Source organism: Oncorhynchus keta, chromosome 5 (genome assembly GCF_023373465.1).
Source record: "Oncorhynchus keta strain PuntledgeMale-10-30-2019 chromosome 5, Oket_V2, whole genome shotgun sequence".
Classification (NCBI taxonomy): domain Eukaryota; kingdom Metazoa; phylum Chordata; class Actinopteri; order Salmoniformes; family Salmonidae; genus Oncorhynchus; species Oncorhynchus keta.
In genome coordinates, this window is record NC_068425.1 from 24082677 (window position 1) to 24100164 (window position 17488).

Below are 17488 nucleotides of genomic sequence, written 5' to 3' on the forward strand. Positions count from 1 at the left end.
CAATCCTACTCATACGTCACTTTGAGCCGACTTTGCCGTGGGCGTTCTCCGGGCACCTGGCTAACGAACGCAATAAACGAACGCAAATCTTTCTCTCCGGGCCCAATTTTTTTTTCGAATCCTTGGTTTGGGAGGTCCAGTCTGTCGAAGACGTGGATACCAATTGTTCACAACTAAACTTTAAAGTTAAAAAAAAAAAGCTATCTGCACTTGTTATAGCCATTGACAAATTCGACATGTACCCATTGATTCGTTAATAATTTAACTTGTAAGCATAATGAGCTTAGTTTAACTGTCGTACGCATATTCCATCAGAACACAATATAAAATGATTAAAATAGTGGAGTATAACTACATATCATTTAATGGATAGTCGGTCCTTACAACCCATAGCGCAGTCAAGGTGTACATTTCTCCAGCTCCATCAGTTAGCCTCGCTTTCCTTCGACGGATTACACTTGATCAAGTTTTATAGATCACACATTTAGCAGAAGTTACTGCGGGTGAAACAATTCTTGTTCCGAGCTCAAACGGATCAACACATACTTACTTTTCGTGGCACATCCGCAGTTTGTAGACTTGCAGAGTCCACCGCAACTGCAGCGTCCAGCTGTACACAAAACAGGTCAACTACTAAATTAATAAGGGTCACCTGCATTGCAAATCTATATAAAAAGCCATTGTACCCGTTCAGGTCAATTCGGAATTTAGAGATAAATTCCATTAGGCAAACTTACTTTTTGAGCAATCACAAGGATCCATTTTCAGTTTGAATTATATCTTAGCTCAAACAATTCAACAAGGCTGACCTGACTCCGTTCCAGTTGCGCTTTGTCTGCTATTGATTTGATATTTGGTTCAGCTGTTTTATATGATCGGAATTGATAGGACAATGTGCAAAATAGAAACGTACATTCATGCTCCGCCTATTTTCTCCCTATAATACAATTTTACTGTAAATTATTTCCTATAAATGAACTGCATACGTTGTTGTATACACTAGATGGCGCCCATTTAAATGTAATCTCAAACATACAATATGGGTAATTCAACATTAGTGGCCTATAGCGTCAATTTATTTTACATTATACACAAACCATGGCTCATTTAAAGTTCCATTATGGAATATTGGCCGTTTCTTGAGACAAAAATGGTCCACTATTATGGACAGTAATATTGTCCAGAAATGACTTCTTCAGAAGGGGGGTCCAACCTCCCCACACCCATGACCAAAAGGTTATGTTGCACATCATGCATACAAACCTTACAGCCAACACTCGAGCAAAACTTCCATATTGTATTATCTTCAAGACAAAAACAGACAAAGTACAAACTCACTATTTTTTATTTTCTACCCGGTAACAGAGACAGAATTTGTGATTGGTTGGAAAACAAATTACATAAAAATAAAACATTTTATTTTTATTTAACGTTTTTGATTCATTTATATTTGAGCTTTTCTAGCCTGGGGCGCGTTCAGCAGGACTTAACGTTTTGATACGTTCGGATAGAAATAGGCTATGTAGAACAAACGCCTCTAACATATAGAATACGAACGCATCAGCTCTATTCATGGCATTTCTATCTGCAACGTTCGACAACGTTTGGCAACTGAACGTGGCCTTGTATTGCCTCCAGCGACAGTGCATTAAGGAAAAACGTCCCTGATTGGTTAAAAATAAAAACGTGTTACATTATCACAATATCTATATTGCCCTAGTCCTTGAAATAAAAGTTCAAAAGAAATAAGATTGATATCGATAGTTACAGTAGATTGTTGGTGATGTCTTAATGATTTTAGCAAATTAATGATCTCACCAACATTACAAGCAGAACGTTTACCCTGCTATGAACAGAGTAGGGTCGGGTGAAATTGGAAGTATCATTCAGAACAGCAATACAAAGACCTGCAATGATCCCCAAAACAATGTATCTTCAAGTTGAGGCATTGCTCTACCCTACTGCCTAAAGCATGTAAGCAAAGCTGGTTTCCAAAATGCATATTTTCAAAAAATTGCAGATGATCTACATTACAGCTCTGAATCATTGTCTTAAAGCCTTGCCAGAAAACAAGCCATTGACAATTCCGACAACTTGAAACAAACTGTTATTTGATCAGCAAAAACGTTTTCCAACCCAAAATGTTCTCTAATATTACAGCTCTTTTAAAAACAATTGTATTACCTTTCCATGTAACATATTGTATATCAAGCATTCAATATCCTTATCTAACAGCAAATAACACTTCCTCTGGTCAATAGATCATAACATGCCATTAAAACCAACACTCCTTGGTCTAACAATATGATCAATTTTCTTTATAAACTACAAAGCCAAAAAACCTTGAGCCATGTGCTCTTTAAAAAACATACTGCCGCCTATGCACCATGAATGCACTCAGCACTGTTGGGGCGCATTGAATGTACAGTACTCCTGATCCTGTCTTCAGTGAGTGTTGTATGAAATGCACCACCTAGTGGAGAGGAGAGCACTAGAAGCAGATATGAGCTAGCTACTAAAATGTGAGAAAGAACCCAGCACAGGAAATGAGCATTAATGCTGTCTGGCAAGTTGTTACACATCTTTAAATATAAAAGAGAAGAGAAAAACATGAGCTGAGTAAGGGGTGTGGGGGACAGATGCAAAGTGGGGTGAGAATTGAGGTATGACATTCTTTGACTACTCAGAACCCAGAGGGAAACTACTGAGCAAAATGGGAGACAGAATATGGAAGATGGGGGGGGTGAGAACCAGAGAGATGAACATTGACCGTGTTTAAAGGATAGGGGCAAGGAGAACACATTTTAAGGAAAGGGGATGATAGAAAATGGCTAAGCAAAAGCCCCCAAAATGCTGTGTATTTCTTGGAGCCAGCAACTTATGCCAACATCCCACTCTGAACAAAGCGTTCAATACCGTTCAGACAAGAGAAGAGCAAGTGGGAATGACAAAGGGGGTAGAGCAGAAGTGTCACTCATTGAATGGAGGGCCAAATGTAACTAGGCAAGTCAATTAAGAAATTCTTTACAATGACGTCCTACCCCGCCCAAACATGAACCCGGACGACACTGGGCCAATTGTGCGCCGCCCTATGGGACTCCCACTCACGGCTGGTTGTGATACAGCCTGGAATCGGACCAGGGACTGTGGTGACTCCTCTAGCACCGAGATGCAGTGCCTTAGACTGCGCCACTCGGGATCCCTGAAATTCATGACTATTTAGTGACCTTAATTCATCCACCAAGTACAAGGGTGGAGCAAAAACCCATGGAAACGCAACCCTTTGTGGAATGAGTTTGACATGTGGGTTAGAGGAATTGAATATATAAACAAATATCAAAGCAATGGTGAGGTGAACATAATGAACAGTGTGGTGGAATATTTTAAATAAATGGTTCTTTATTAATCATCGGCTTCCAAATAAACTAAAACTCAAGGATTCAAACCTTTTTTTATGCATCTACAAAAAAACAACAAAAAAACAGAAAAGCCAAACTATTTCACATCCATGATTGCGTTTTCAAATCATTGGTTTTTGGGAGAAAAAAAATAAACGTGTCCGCTTCTTGATCTTTGTGAATCCATAAACGAAAAGGGTCCATCTGCACATATCCACCTGTGCTCTCAGTGTGTGGTGTGTGCCGTTGTTACCATCTGACCATGCAGATTGACCCCATTCCATACACACCTCTCAAACAGGATGTACAAAAGCTTGTGTTGAGCATCAAAACAGTGCAGGGCCCTAACAAACAGTAAAGGCTCCTTTCCCCTCCTCCCCCCCAGGTGTGCATTTACATCACTGAAAAGAAGGACCAATTTCATCTACAAAGTGACAGGAGAACAGAGCAGGGGAAAGGAAGGATATACAAACAGAATACAATAAACCTCTCTTTCAGACACACGGACATACATACACTCAAACAGCTAAAAACAGTATCAGAGAAAAAGAGGACCGAACCCTAGGTACTGTCTGCTTTGTTGCTGTTTGGTGATGAGGGGAAAAGTAGGGAGGTAGAGAAAGAGTATGGGGGTGGGGGGGGTGCTTGGTTCAGGGAGGGGGGGGTCCAGTGGGTGTTATTTCTTGGCCTTTCCGCCTTTGGCGGAATTCCGTGGCGGGGTGACGGGCGTCCAGATCCCATTCCTCCACCTCCACCATAAGAGTAGAGCTTCTTATCCGCTGGCTTGAGAATCTGAGGAATAGAGAGGCTTTCTTTAGACAGCTATAAATATACATATACTCCTACAGACCGAACACTGCAGCACGTAACAGGTAAGACAGGGGACATCAGAGCTTAAAAATCTAGACTGATGGACAGGAACAGCCAGACTGAAGGAGAGAGAAAAGGGGCAGAGAGAAAAGCAGAAGAATACACACCTGAAAGGAACACATGAGGGTCTCATCCACACTCATCATGGCACCGGCATTATCAAACTCTCCACAGTAGTTCGGGGCAGAGAACAGAGTAACAAGCTGTCTCTTTGCAAAGAACTCGTAACCGTCTTCTACCACCTGAGGACAGGAATGAAAGAGGTAAGAACGCAATGAAAAATAAACAGGAAAAAAAACAGGAGTGGATAACCAACAACTGCAGGGCCATCAGTACATTTCAAACAGAGGAGTTACCATCTTAAATGAACACAACCTCCATTGCCAGTAAAAACACAAAATGACACGCTTTAAAGTTGGAATCCGCATCGGTGGAAACAGAGCCACTGTTCACCCCAGCACCTTTGTTGTTGTTTGTGTTGTGAAACGGAGTCGTCTTTGGCAGCATGGACCAAAACAATTCCAGTACATATTCTTCTGTTCTATCCCGCGTGCAATGATGTCAGAGAGGAAAAATAGGGTTTGTTGTTTACAACTTCTTTGTTGTTGTAATATCCCAAACAGACGTGGCAGTGTCACCAATTAAGGATTCCAGCTTTAAAAAAGTTCTTCAATATTTTATGTAGTGATCTTTGATCTGATTTCCCTGATTAATAACAAAATCCCTCTATTCTTCCAAACCTACCATTGGTCTGACAGTGTCCTGCAAAATACTCTCTTCCCAGCCCCTAACCCCCATCCAAAACTCCAAACCACTGAGCTAAGCCAATACCTGATGTGCCCTGCATATAAGGTCCATGTCGTGTTTGTGCAGAAATTTGGCCACCACGTCTGCCCCGAATGTGAAAGAGACCCCGCGGTCATTCTCGCCCCAGCCCAGGACATCTTTGTCTGGGTCGGCCCAAAGCAGGTCACACAGCAGGCCCTGGTCAGGCACATCTGTGGGTCGCATCACTCTGCGCACCTGCTCCATGGACTGGAGGTCTGGAGAGAGGCCTGGACAGAACATAGCACACAGAAACATTACATCACCATACAAATGAATGCTGAATGCCATAATACTGTCTTCTACCACCAAGAACAATAAGATCTGAAATCACACCTTGATAACTACCACCTCTTATCAAACGTATAGTGTAAACACTTGAATCATCTTCCACCACAAACACTTAAGGGGAGTGGTTAATCCAAACGATCATGGGGCCACCAAGTGCGTATTGATAAGGCACACAGTGGAAAGACCCACACACACAGATCATGCAAGCATACACCACCCACCTCCATGGCAGCAGAAGATCTTCTCATCTACAATGGCAGCCACGGGTAAACAGTTGAAGCAGTCTGTGAACGTCTTCCACAGCTTGATGTTATACCGTCTCTTACCTAAAGAGGAGCAAGGGGCATTACTAAATGGTGTGTGTTCCGGTCTCCTGTTGTTAAGCATGTGTTCCAGCTTCTCGTCTCGGCACTTACACTCGTCATAAAAGCCATAGATACGGTTAATGGAGGCACACTCGTGGTTGCCGCGCAGCAAGAAGAAGTTCTCTGGGTATTTGACCTTGTAGGCCAGAAGCAAGCAAATGGTCTCCAGGGACTGCTTCCCTCGGTCCACGTAGTCCCCTAGGAACAGGTAGTTGCTCTCCGGGGGGAAACCTCCGTACTCAAACAGCCGCAGCAGGTCGTAGTACTGACCGTGAACGTCACCTGCAGGGGGCAGCACAGAGGTAGCCAGTCAGTCACTACCACACCCTCCCTGACTACATTAGATCTGTGTGTGTATACAGGCCATTGGACTGAGATAGCAAAGGCAATTAGAGATTAGAATTCTACAGTAAATCAGACAATCAGTCGTGTTATGAAACCTTGGAGCTTTCACTATCAGTTGTGTCAGAGAGGCGCAGCAGCTTTGCTACACTGACATTAATTACTATGAAACCAATTTCAGCCATCATAACTTAGCCAATATGACTCACCGCAGATCTTGAGTGGTGCCTCAAGCTCGAGCAGGATTGGCTGGCTGAGGAAGATTTCGCGAGACTTGAGGCAAAGGCCACGGATCTCGTTCTCTGTCAGCTGAACGTTCTTGCCTGGCCGAGAGCCCTTAACTGGAGGGGAGAGAAAGACAGAGTGAGGACTGACGTTGCGCTTATTGGAACAAACATGCTAGGCCAAGACCATGGAAACAACACATACACAAATAGCACAGCCACAGATCTAACACACAGCTCACCAGAGCACCCAATCAATATCACGGGCCCCGCTGACAGCACAACCCTGAGCATACTGCAGAGCCAAGGTGAATCTGCTCACACAGCACAAGCCAGGAGGATGAACTATTTGATGTGAGAATCTCAAGGTTACAGAGCGTGAAACCTAAATGAAAAGGGTGTTGGGGTCTTTGTTTCAGTGCACTCAAGGCTAGGGGATGATGATGGCAGTGTTGAACTGAGTACCAGCAGAAGGTACAGGCCTGGCTATGTGTCTGAACAAATGTGTGCAGTGTGCACCCAGACCCAGAAGCACGTATGAACACACCACCTGCCTGTCTGCTGATGTAACCAGGACAGAGAGACTGCAGCGGAAAGAGGCACACGCAGCGAATCTCACACTGTACGACTCAAACAAGGATCAAATACACTGCCCTTCAAATCAAAGTAGGCCTAAATCACAATTAAATAAACATATCATTGATGGCCAACTTCAGAGCTCTCTGGTTACAAGTACACCGCATGCAGTCTGGTAGCATAGAGCCTGTGAACTGACAGCAAACGTTGCTAGGCCGCCTCTGACCACACGGCAGAGCTAAGCAGGCTAGTAGTAGCAGGATGGTAGTAGCAGGCTGGCCTGGGATGTGGTCAGGTCACAAGGTACACATGCACAGTGCTGAGCTGAGCATCTTCCTGAGGCAGGCTGTCCCCTAAATCTGCTCTGGATCTCAAGAATCTTACATGTTTGTTGAGTACAGTAGCTATTTATGACATTCACACATATTCTACCAGGAAAAGGAAAACCCACCCTGTGGCTGTGTAAGTGCTACATGTTCATCAAGCAGAGGCGCAAATCCACAGTGTAACTGATATGATAAGTGTTCAATGATCAACAGACAGGTGATCAGCTCTACTGGAGCCACAAATTGGGAAAATGTTTAATGTTATCGCACTATTGTAGCCCTGGAGCAGCAAATACTCTTAAGTATGTTGGCATGATTTACAGGGCAGCTTGAGGCTTTTGTGGCGCTGCAGGTCAAGTACAGGTTTAATATGATCAGCTGGATGAGGCTCCTACTTCAATCTCAATACTCCTTCCAAACTAGAACCTTCACTATAGCTGCAAGGGATCACTACAACAGCACATCTATAGTCAAACAAATACAACAGTAGGACTGTATTATTCAGAAATCCTGTTTGCATGACAAGCTCCAGGCAAGGATATAACAGAGCATGTAGTAAGTGTATTCCAGTGACTCGTGATGTACGGGGGACTTGTGCAAGAATGCGCATCAGGGTTGTTTGTGTCACATAATCAATTCCACCCCCTTTCCTGCACGTTCTGCTGTCTTCCCTATGTGCAGGTGAAAAGTTCAATGCCAGCGCTCTATAAACCATCACAGGAGAACTAGGCAATGACAAACAAGCATCAACAGAAAACCTAATATTCAACCATAGACACTTGTTGTGCTCTATCATGCACCTGGTATTGTAATTGCTGAAGATAAATGGATTAGACACACTTAAGAGAGCAGAACAATAAAATAGCCTGAAACCCTTCAGTGACATTCTGCTTTACAAGCTGGGTGCAGACAGTGTTCTTTACAAAAACACACACCGGGGTTAATTGAACTCTTGACAGCTCAAACTGAACGTTGCTGACCTTGCCAAATACCAAACTAGAGAACATGCAGTTATCACACAATAGCACAGATGTCTCAAGTTGAGGGAGAGTGCAATCGACTGCAGGAATGTCCACCAGAGCGGTTGCCAGAGAATGTCATGTTCATTTCTCTACCACAAGCCGCCTCCAACATTGTTTTAGAAAAATTGAGGCCAGTTGGACGTACTGACAACTGCATACCACGTTGTATAGGCGAGAATTTTGCTGATGTCAACGTTACGATATGGGCTGGCATTAGATACGAACAACAAACATTTGCACTGTAATCGATGGCAATTTGAATGCAGAGAAACCGTGACGAGCTCGTAAGGCTCATTGTCGTGTCATTCATCCGCCGACATCACCTCATGTTTCATAATAATGGACGGCCCCTTGTCGCAAGGATCTGTGCACAATTCCTGGAAGCTGAAAATGTCCCAGTTCTTCCAGGACCTGCATACTCACCAGACATGTCACCCAACAAGCATGTTTGGGATGCTCTAGATCGACATGTACGACAGCGCGTTCCAGTTCCCGCTAAAAATCCAGCAACTTCACACAGCCATTGAAGAGTCGTGGGACAACATTCGGCTTGGGGATTTGAACCAGCAACCTTTCAGTTACTGGCCCAACGCTCTAACCACTGAGCTACCTGCCACCCAACTATGTGAAGGAGATCTGTCACAAGATACTGACTGGTTTTCTGATCCATGCCCCTACCTTTTTTGTAAGGTATTTGTGACCAACAAATGCATGTGTATTCCTAATCATGTGAAATCCAGATTAGGGCATAATTAATTTCCTTATTCGAGCTGTAACTGTCAAATCTTAGAAATTGTTACATGTTGCGTTAATATTTTTGTTCAGTGTAGTGCTTTCACAAAAATATATTCTGCCCTAATAAAATCACAGGCAGTGGGAGAGGGGCACACATATTTGTTCTGAAAACGGAGGATGGAAACGGACGAGGACTTCCAGGTAGAACCTCAGCAATAGATCTAAATGAGCAGTGTCATGTTAGGGCAGCAACACAGGCCGTGGCCCTAAAGAGTGAAATGTGGGTATAAATAGGGTAGTGCTGCTTGTCACTTTAAACCTGGATTAGGGTCAGCTAATCCATGACAGAGCTTACACTAAAGTTAGCCACATGGCCAATGGCAACAGTGAGCTTAGAGAAGGGGCGTGGGGGATGGGGTCAGACAAAGGGATTTCTGCTTTGCTGGTCACGGGATAGAAAATAAAAAGTTGGACAAGCACAATAGGAAAGCCTTTGGGAATCAACAGTTGGCTGGCTTCAGATTCCCCTCCTGATATGTCCATGGCTGATATGGACATCCTCATAGATGGTGACAGGAGGTGGTAGTAGCGGCCTGGACTGACCGTTCAGATGTACAGGTCAGGAGGCTGATGGTTAATCCCATTGAAACTAGTCACACCGTCACCACATTTAACTAGTTTGCAAACATTGTCACCAGGCTGGCCCATGTGTTACAGTGTACATGGTGCAGCTAAAGGTTGATGGTAGTCAGTCACCATTCTCTGACAAAAGAGTGATTAAGCAACCAGAAGGCAGTTACCTTGGCCTGTCTCTACATCATAGAAATACAGCAGGATTGGATGGACAAAAAGACACAGGTGATGGTTTATGGACTGGCCAAGACTTCAAAACTAATTTAGAAAATGCCATACATGACATGTTAGGCTAATTATGACAACTCTCACAACAGAGGCAAACATTCTGCCTTGTAATGAGTTGCCACTCCGCAAGAGAAAAAAAGGTCCGCTATATACTGCCAGTACAGCTGTTTTTTTTATTATTTTACAGAACTTGTCAGACAACCTTATCATGGACAGAGTAGAACACAGTTTCCACAACACTTCCACCCATCAAGAGCCACAGTCAAAGTCAAAAGGGGGCTAGGGCTGAGCGATATATCTAATTCATTTGAATGTGCATTTTAAAGCGAAATTCCAAACACTTGCATCTCAAGAATAACGTTCTCCCGTTTTTATGAGCCTTTATGTCTGCTTGTCTTTTTACTCCAGTGCTGTGTGCACCTTCCCATTCACACCCCCCCATAACAACAAAGTTGATAGATTACTTCTTTCTCCATGACAACGAGCAGTTTCAACTGGCTATTTGCATTTGAGGTTTGGTACAACAGAATCATTCATATGGACACCAATTTTTTTGATTCACCTTTACTTAACCAGGTAAGCTAGTTGAGAACAAGTTCTCATTTACAACTGCGACCTGGCCAAGATAGAGCATTGACCTCTATTCAAAAACACCTCAGTCGACGAGTGAAAAATATAAAAACACCATCTGCTGGAGAAGACAGATTTTGGGTCCAGCTATCACTCACGCTTCACCTCTTCCTCTCTGGTGTGACTCACAAATTTCAGTTAATTACTATAGCTCCTGCCTTGGGCCAATCAGTGTCATCATTCACCCAAGTTTCAACAAACTCAGGCCAGTGCTGTCTGAGATGGTGTTTTTACTAACGTACGAACAGAGACCGATCCACAGTCCCCATACCTGATTTCATTATGGGAAACAACAAAGTGGACAGGCCAATGTGTTATTCAAACAGTTGGAGACAGACAGCATGGTAGAGCCAAAGATTTTTTTTATAACTAACCCAAGATAGACCACAGCCTGGCATTTCCATCGGGAACAAATGAGTCATAGTGGGCAGAACAAGCAAGGAGTGGGCAGAGCTAAGCAAGAACTAGAGAGGTCCTATTGGCGCGTTCTAGCATGTATCTGCATATTTCCGTTAAGGAACACCTACTCTGAAGTGTGTGTGCAATAATTCAATTTGCCCTTGCACTCCTTCTAAACAACATTTTAATTGTTTTACTATGACAAAGACTAAAATATCCCAAACTTAGTCCACTCTTCATAACGGATTCTAGCTTTGAGAACATAAAACTGTGTTGAGGTCATATGTTTCATCAAGGAGAAAATGATCACGATGTCTGAAAAAATCCATCTCGTCTCACTGCCGGCCACTGGGCGCTCTCTCATCACCATATTAGGTAGCTTCAACGGATGCTTCACACTTACACATCCGATGAAATGTCTGGATTATTGTTCCATCTGTGGTGGAGCCCTACAACATGATGCACCACTATTACCATGATGTAGAGGAGTGATAACACTGAGAAAACAGACATGGGAAAATGTCTAGGTTAACTGCAGTACCATTACAGTCAATAATTGTCAAAACAGAAATAAGTGATAGCCTATAAATTGATACAGTAATAATCTGTATACATCAAGATCAATAGATTTCGAAAAGGGAAGAACAAAACAGCAGATCCAGGGGTTTGAACACCTGACGTGACTTTTAAACCAGTTAGACCAGACTTGGAGAGAGACATTTTTTAAATCTAACGAGACAAGTTCCAAAAGCAGCAGAATGCCCCACTTCCTGTTTTCTGTACTGTTCCCAGGCCAGCAGAAGCTCATGTCTGGCTCAGCCACTGTGCTCATTACAGCAGAAGGCCCCTGCAGATTTAGTAGCTGAGGGGTTTATGATGGTCTGACAGCCTCAGGTCTCCCATTACGCAACATTTATCATACAGATCATAAGATTGCTTCTGCCCCCCCCAAGTCTCATCTGATACTATAGAAGCCATCATAAATCTAAGGAGTGGCCAGGACTGAGGGCAAACCTGTGTGAGGGCAAACCTGTGTGGTATAGACAGCTTCTCCCATGCACCAAACACTAACACCTACAGTGGGGCAAAAAAGTAGTCAGCCACCAATTGTGCAAGCAATCACACTTAAAAAGATGAGAGGCCTGTAATGTTCATCATAGGTACACTTCAACTATGACTGTAGCTCAGTTGGTAGAGCATGGCGCTTGTAACGCCAGGGTAGTGGGTTCGATCCCCGGGACCACCCATACGTAGAATGTATGCACACATGGCTGTAAGTCGCTTTGGATAAAAGCGTCTGCTAAATGGCATATATTATTATTATTATGACAGACAAAATGAAGGGGGAAAAAAATCCTGAAAATCACATTGTAGGATTTTTAATGAATTTATTTGCAAATGTATTTCAATAACAAAAGTTTCTCAATACTTTGTTATATACCCTTTGTTGGCAATGACAGAGGTCAAACTTTTTCTGTAAGTCTTCACAAGGTTTTCACACACTGTTGCTGGTATTTTGGCCCATTCCTCCATGCAGATCTCAAATCAAATGTATTTATATAGCCCTTCGTACATCAGCTGATATCGCAAAGTGCTGTACAGAAAGAGCAGTGATGTTTTGGGGCTGTTGCTGGGCAACACGGACGTTCAACTCCCTCCAAAGATATTCTATGGGGTTGAGATCTGGAGTCTGGCTAGGCCACTCCAGGACCTTGAAATGCTTCTTACGAAGCCACTCCTTCGTTGCCTAGGCAGTGTGTTTGGGATCATTGTCATGCTGAAAGACCCAGCCACGTTTCATCTTCAATGCCCTTGCTGATGGAAGGAGGTTTTCACTCAAAATCTCACGATACATGGCCCCATTCATTCTTTCCTTTACACGGATCAGTCGTCATGGTCCCTTTGCAGAAAAACAGCCCCAAAGCATGATGTTTCTACCCCCATGCTTCACAGTAGGTATGGGTTCTTTGGATGCAACTCACCATTCTTTGTCCTCCAAACACGACGAGTTGAGTTTTTAACCAAAAAGTTATATTTTGGTTTCATCTGAGCATATGACATTCTCCCAATCTTCTTCTGGATCATCCAAATGCTCTCTAGCAAACTTCAGACGGACCTGGACATGTACTGGCTTAAGCAGGGGGACACGTTTGGCACGGCAGGATTTGAGTCCCTGGCGGCGTAGTGTGTTACTGATGGTAGGCTTTGTTACTTTGGTCCCAGCTCTCTGCAGGTCATTCACTAGGTCCCCCCGTGTGGTTCTGGGATTTTTGCTCACCGTTCTTGTGATCATTTTGACCCCACGAGGTGAGATCTTGCGTGGAGCCCCAGATCGAGGGAGATTATCAGTGGTCTTGTATGTCTTCCATTTCCTAATAATTGCTCCCACAGTTGAATTCTTCAAACCAAGCTGCTTACCTATTGCAGATTCAGTCTTCCCAGCCTGGTGCAGGTCTACAATTTTGTTTCTGGTGTCCTTTGACAGCTCTTTGGTCTTGTCCATAGTGGAGTTTGGAGTGTGACTGTTTGAGGTTGTGGACAGGTGTCTTGTCCTGATAAGTTCAAACAGGTGCCATTAATACAGGTAACGAGTGGAGGACAGAGGAGCCTCTTAAAGAAGAAGTTACAGGTCTGTGAGAGCCAGAAATCTTGCTTGTTTGTAGGTGACCAAATACTTATTTTCCACCATAATTTGCAAATAAGTTCATAAAAAATCCTACAATGTGGTTTTCTGGATTTTTTCTCTCATTTTGTCTATCATAATTGAAGTGTACCATTATTAAAATTACAGGCCTCATCTTTTTAAGTGGGAGATTGGTGGCTGACTAAATACTTTTTTGCCCCACTGTACATATTATTCAACAGTCATTAACCTCCACAATACTCAAAGAGTGGTGTGGTGGTCACAATCAGAAACACGGCTAGCGGAATCGTTTTAATCCATCAATACATCCATAAGCTGCCCACAACAAAAGACGTGTTCAGAGTAAAAACCCAAGAGAAAGCGAGACATTAGGCCTGCTACTTGCAAACACTGTCCCTCTCATTCCCCAAAACAGCCCATATTTCTACTATTCATGCTTCTGTAGCCGATGTGAAATACCTAGCTAGTTAGCGGTACGGGATAGTAGTGTTCAATAACTACTAGCCAGCACCGCTGACTAGTGCTGGCTCAGAGCTTGAAGTAGTTGTTTCCCTAGCACTTAAAGGGACACTGCTGTTGTGGAGCTATAGGTAATGATGCTTCTTGGGTGACAGTTGGCTGTGTTCAGAGGGTCCTTGGTTCAAGCCCAGGTTGGGTCAAGGAGAGGGACAGAAGCAACACTTTATTACAAATCTACTACGATCGCAGAGAATGTAATGTGCCATAATGTTTCCACCTCTAGTGTTTACAGTATGCACAACTTTCAGTCCTGCTATAAGCTACTTGGCCAATGAAAAACAAACCGAAATCTGGATATTCCCTTTAAAACCAGGACAATGTTTCCTGTCCATGGAATTTGGAGTAACACAGTAGTACGTTATCATGGTGGAATCAATTGCACCGAATGAAAGCCAGTGTGACCCATTGGTGCCCTTCACTCTGTGTAACCAACCACTAATGATATTGCTAAACCTACTGTAGCTTACATTTAAACAATAAAAGCAAGTTATTACTTCAGCCAGCACGCTTTCAGCACATGATAATTGCATCCGCAGCTCTGAAAAACATGCTTAAGTATGCTTCTCCCTCATCCAGGCATGAATTGCAATGGGCCTGCTCCTACATACAGCATCCTCCATTCAGGCTGCAAATGAATCATTTTCCTCCTTAACTAGCTTTAATGGGCATTAAAAAAACTGAAAATATGTATACTTTCTTTATGAAACTATTTATCTTTTCGGACAATTTTGGATATTGCACATTCTTGGTTGAACATGGTGTGCAACACATTAGAAAGTCCAAAAATAAAAAACAATTGTGTTTCAAAAATAAAGTAAGTATATTTCCCTTGAATGGGGGATGTTTTATGTACAAACCGATCCATAGGGTCCCCCTATTACTAGTGTAATACCGGGAATGCACATCCAACCTAGACGATAGTACAGATCAAGCGCCCATGTACTATCGTCTGCCTAGGCTACAGTATAGCCGATGTGTGCTAGACATAGCTAGCTAAATACTCGCAAACAAAAAAACGACATTATGGAAAGATTGGCTGCAGGAGACAGTAATGAATGGTAAACAAAACCTACTAACCGACGTTACTGGCTAGCTTTGCATTCATTTTCATAACAGCATACACTAGACAGAACACGGAACATATTTAACGTTACAGTAGCTAGCTAGAGTTAGTTAGCTAACAGTATCATCGTGTGTTTGTCATCTTAATAATGATTTGCCATTAATACTAATAATACAACATAATAGGCACTTCAGGACAAGTGATAACGATTGAAGCAGCAAGCCAGCCATCTCTCATTTGCCCTACTAGTTCGTAGACCTAGGTAACGTTATCTCGCGCTCTAACCCGGACACATCGTTTTCAAAGAGAACAGCTAACTTGACGTTAAGCCTGCTAACTACGCGAACATGCACCAGACATCGTTAGAATTCCGACGCTTCATTGAAAATACAAATATCCAAAAAGCAAAAGATTCGTAATTAATCAAATTAAGTGGCTTGATTCCTAGTTAAGTGCAAATCCTCACCTTCCAGAAGACGCTGTATTATGGAGTCGATGTTTAATTTGTCCGGCTCCGCCATTTTACTTATTTTTTTTGTCGTGGTTCAGGCAGTCAAGACCTTCGTTTCGTGTTGCTTCTTCGATGAGACAAAAAAACAAGTACCGATCAAGTTAAACAAACAACTAGGCAGCTTATATTTTGTTATGTCAAATTGAGGGAAAAAATGTAATTTGGCTTTACTTTCTCTTCCGTGTTGTAGCTAGCTGGCTAAATGGGTTAGCTAGTTAGTTCAAGCTAGCTAGCCGATGTTAGTTAGCTAACAAACCAAGCTACCCGCTTTAGTTATAGCTAGCCAATAATGAATGATGCAAATACGAAATGTTAACATATAATCAACCTTTGATTTGACAATAGTCTTCCCGTGTAGAAGACAGGGCCCTTTCAGGTCTGTTTAGTGTCTTTTTGTCTTCGTATTTCAGATTCCCCCTTTCTCTTCCCCCACTGAACTTAAAAAGGGCCGTGTTGTTCAGGGGAAGCGAGAAGACTGGGGGTTGATACTAAGGCGAGTTTTAGATGTACTCAATGATGATTGGGTCACTGCTTGATTTTGAACCCATGTTGTCGTTTTCCATTGGATACATTGTACATCCGTCACACAGTGGTGCCCCACCTCCAGCTGTTTTACGGAAGACATCAACGGTCGTCACTAGTTACCACTACTGAGGTATAAAGAACTACCACAGCCACAAAGTCAGAAACTCCGCCTATTTCTACAATGTATCTTCTTAAAATGTGATTTTAGACCTAGCATTTACCATAACCACACTGCTAACCGCATACACAACCCTAACCCCAAATGAAGACCAAAAAGCATGTTTTCAAGGATTTTTACGATATAGTCAATTTCTACTTTGTGACTGTGCTATCTAGTGGAAACCGACGTCAACGGGGTTGGTACCGGCAAGGACTGCCCCCGTGTGTTAAAAGTTAAAAGTGTAAGGAATATTTTGCATTAGGGTAGAGTCCAGGGTTTCCCAAACTCAGTCTTGGTTTTTATTATTCAAATAATGTAGTAGTTTAGTGTGTCGTGTGTATAACTTTGTGGGAAGGTAATATGTGGATGTTTTGTCACTAAAGCACCTTATACCACCCACCACTGCGACTTGTATGCTCTAGTCGGCTGGCCCTCGCTACATATTCGTCGCCAGACCCACTGGCTCCAGGTCATCTACAAGTCCATGCTAGGTAAAGCTCCGCCTTATCTCAGTTCACTGGTCACGATGGCAACCCATCCGTAGCACGCGCTCCAGCAGGTGTATCTCACTGATCATCCCTAAAGCCAACACCTCATTCGGCCGCCTTTCGTTCCAGTTCTCTGCTGCCTGTGACTGGAACGAATTGCAAAATCGCTGAAGTTGGAGACTTTTATCTCCTCACCAACTTCAAACATCTGCTATCTGAGCAGCTAACCGATCGCTGCAGCTGTACATAGTCTATTGGTAAATAGCCCACCCATTTTCACCTACCTCATCCCCATACTGTTTTTATTTATTTACTTTTCTGCTCTTTTGCACACCAATATCTCTACCTGTACATGTCCATCTGATCATTTATCACTCCAGTGTTAATCTGCAAAATTGTAATTATTCGCCTACCTCCTCATGCCTTTTGCACACAATGTATATAGACTCCCCTTTTTTTCTACTGTGTTATTGATTTGTTAATTGTTTACTCCATGTGTAACTCTGTGTTGTCTGTTCACACTGCTATGCTTTATCTTGGCCAGGTCGCAGTTGCAAATGAGAACTTGTTCTCAACTAGCCTACCTGGTTAAATAAAGGTGAAATAAAAATAAAATAAATAAAAATGTGTGCAACCCTAATTCATCTCTTTCCTGACATTCCTAATTCCTTCCCATAATCTCCACAAATTCACGTTCCTCCATTACAGGTCACT

At 42.9% G+C, this 17488-nt stretch overlaps 1 protein-coding gene across 4 annotated transcripts in view; it reads right to left on the bottom strand.

Moving 5' to 3' along the window:
• LOC118372560 (serine/threonine-protein phosphatase alpha-2 isoform-like) overlaps positions 1-16092 on the bottom strand; it is a 40484-nt gene extending 24392 nt beyond the window's left edge. Inside the window, exons 1-8 of one of the 4 annotated variants that reach the window (XM_052519174.1) lie at positions 15930-16092; positions 15557-15668; positions 6301-6432; positions 5801-6031; positions 5606-5710; positions 5100-5323; positions 4376-4510; positions 3380-4190 (exon numbers count right to left, since the gene is read on the bottom strand). In XM_052519174.1, the coding sequence (XP_052375134.1) occupies positions 3960-4190; positions 4376-4510; positions 5100-5323; positions 5606-5710; positions 5801-6031; positions 6301-6432; positions 15557-15611 (1113 nt within the window). In that variant the 5' untranslated portion in view covers positions 15612-15668; positions 15930-16092 and the 3' untranslated portion in view covers positions 3380-3959. Of the gene's footprint in view, positions 1-3379; positions 4191-4375; positions 4511-5099; positions 5324-5605; positions 5711-5800; positions 6032-6300; positions 6433-15556; positions 15669-15929 lie in introns of those variants that run through there. The other 3 variants (XM_052519175.1, XM_052519176.1, XM_052519177.1) reach the window with 3 other exon arrangements.
• Positions 16093-17488: the final 1396 nt, after the last annotated feature.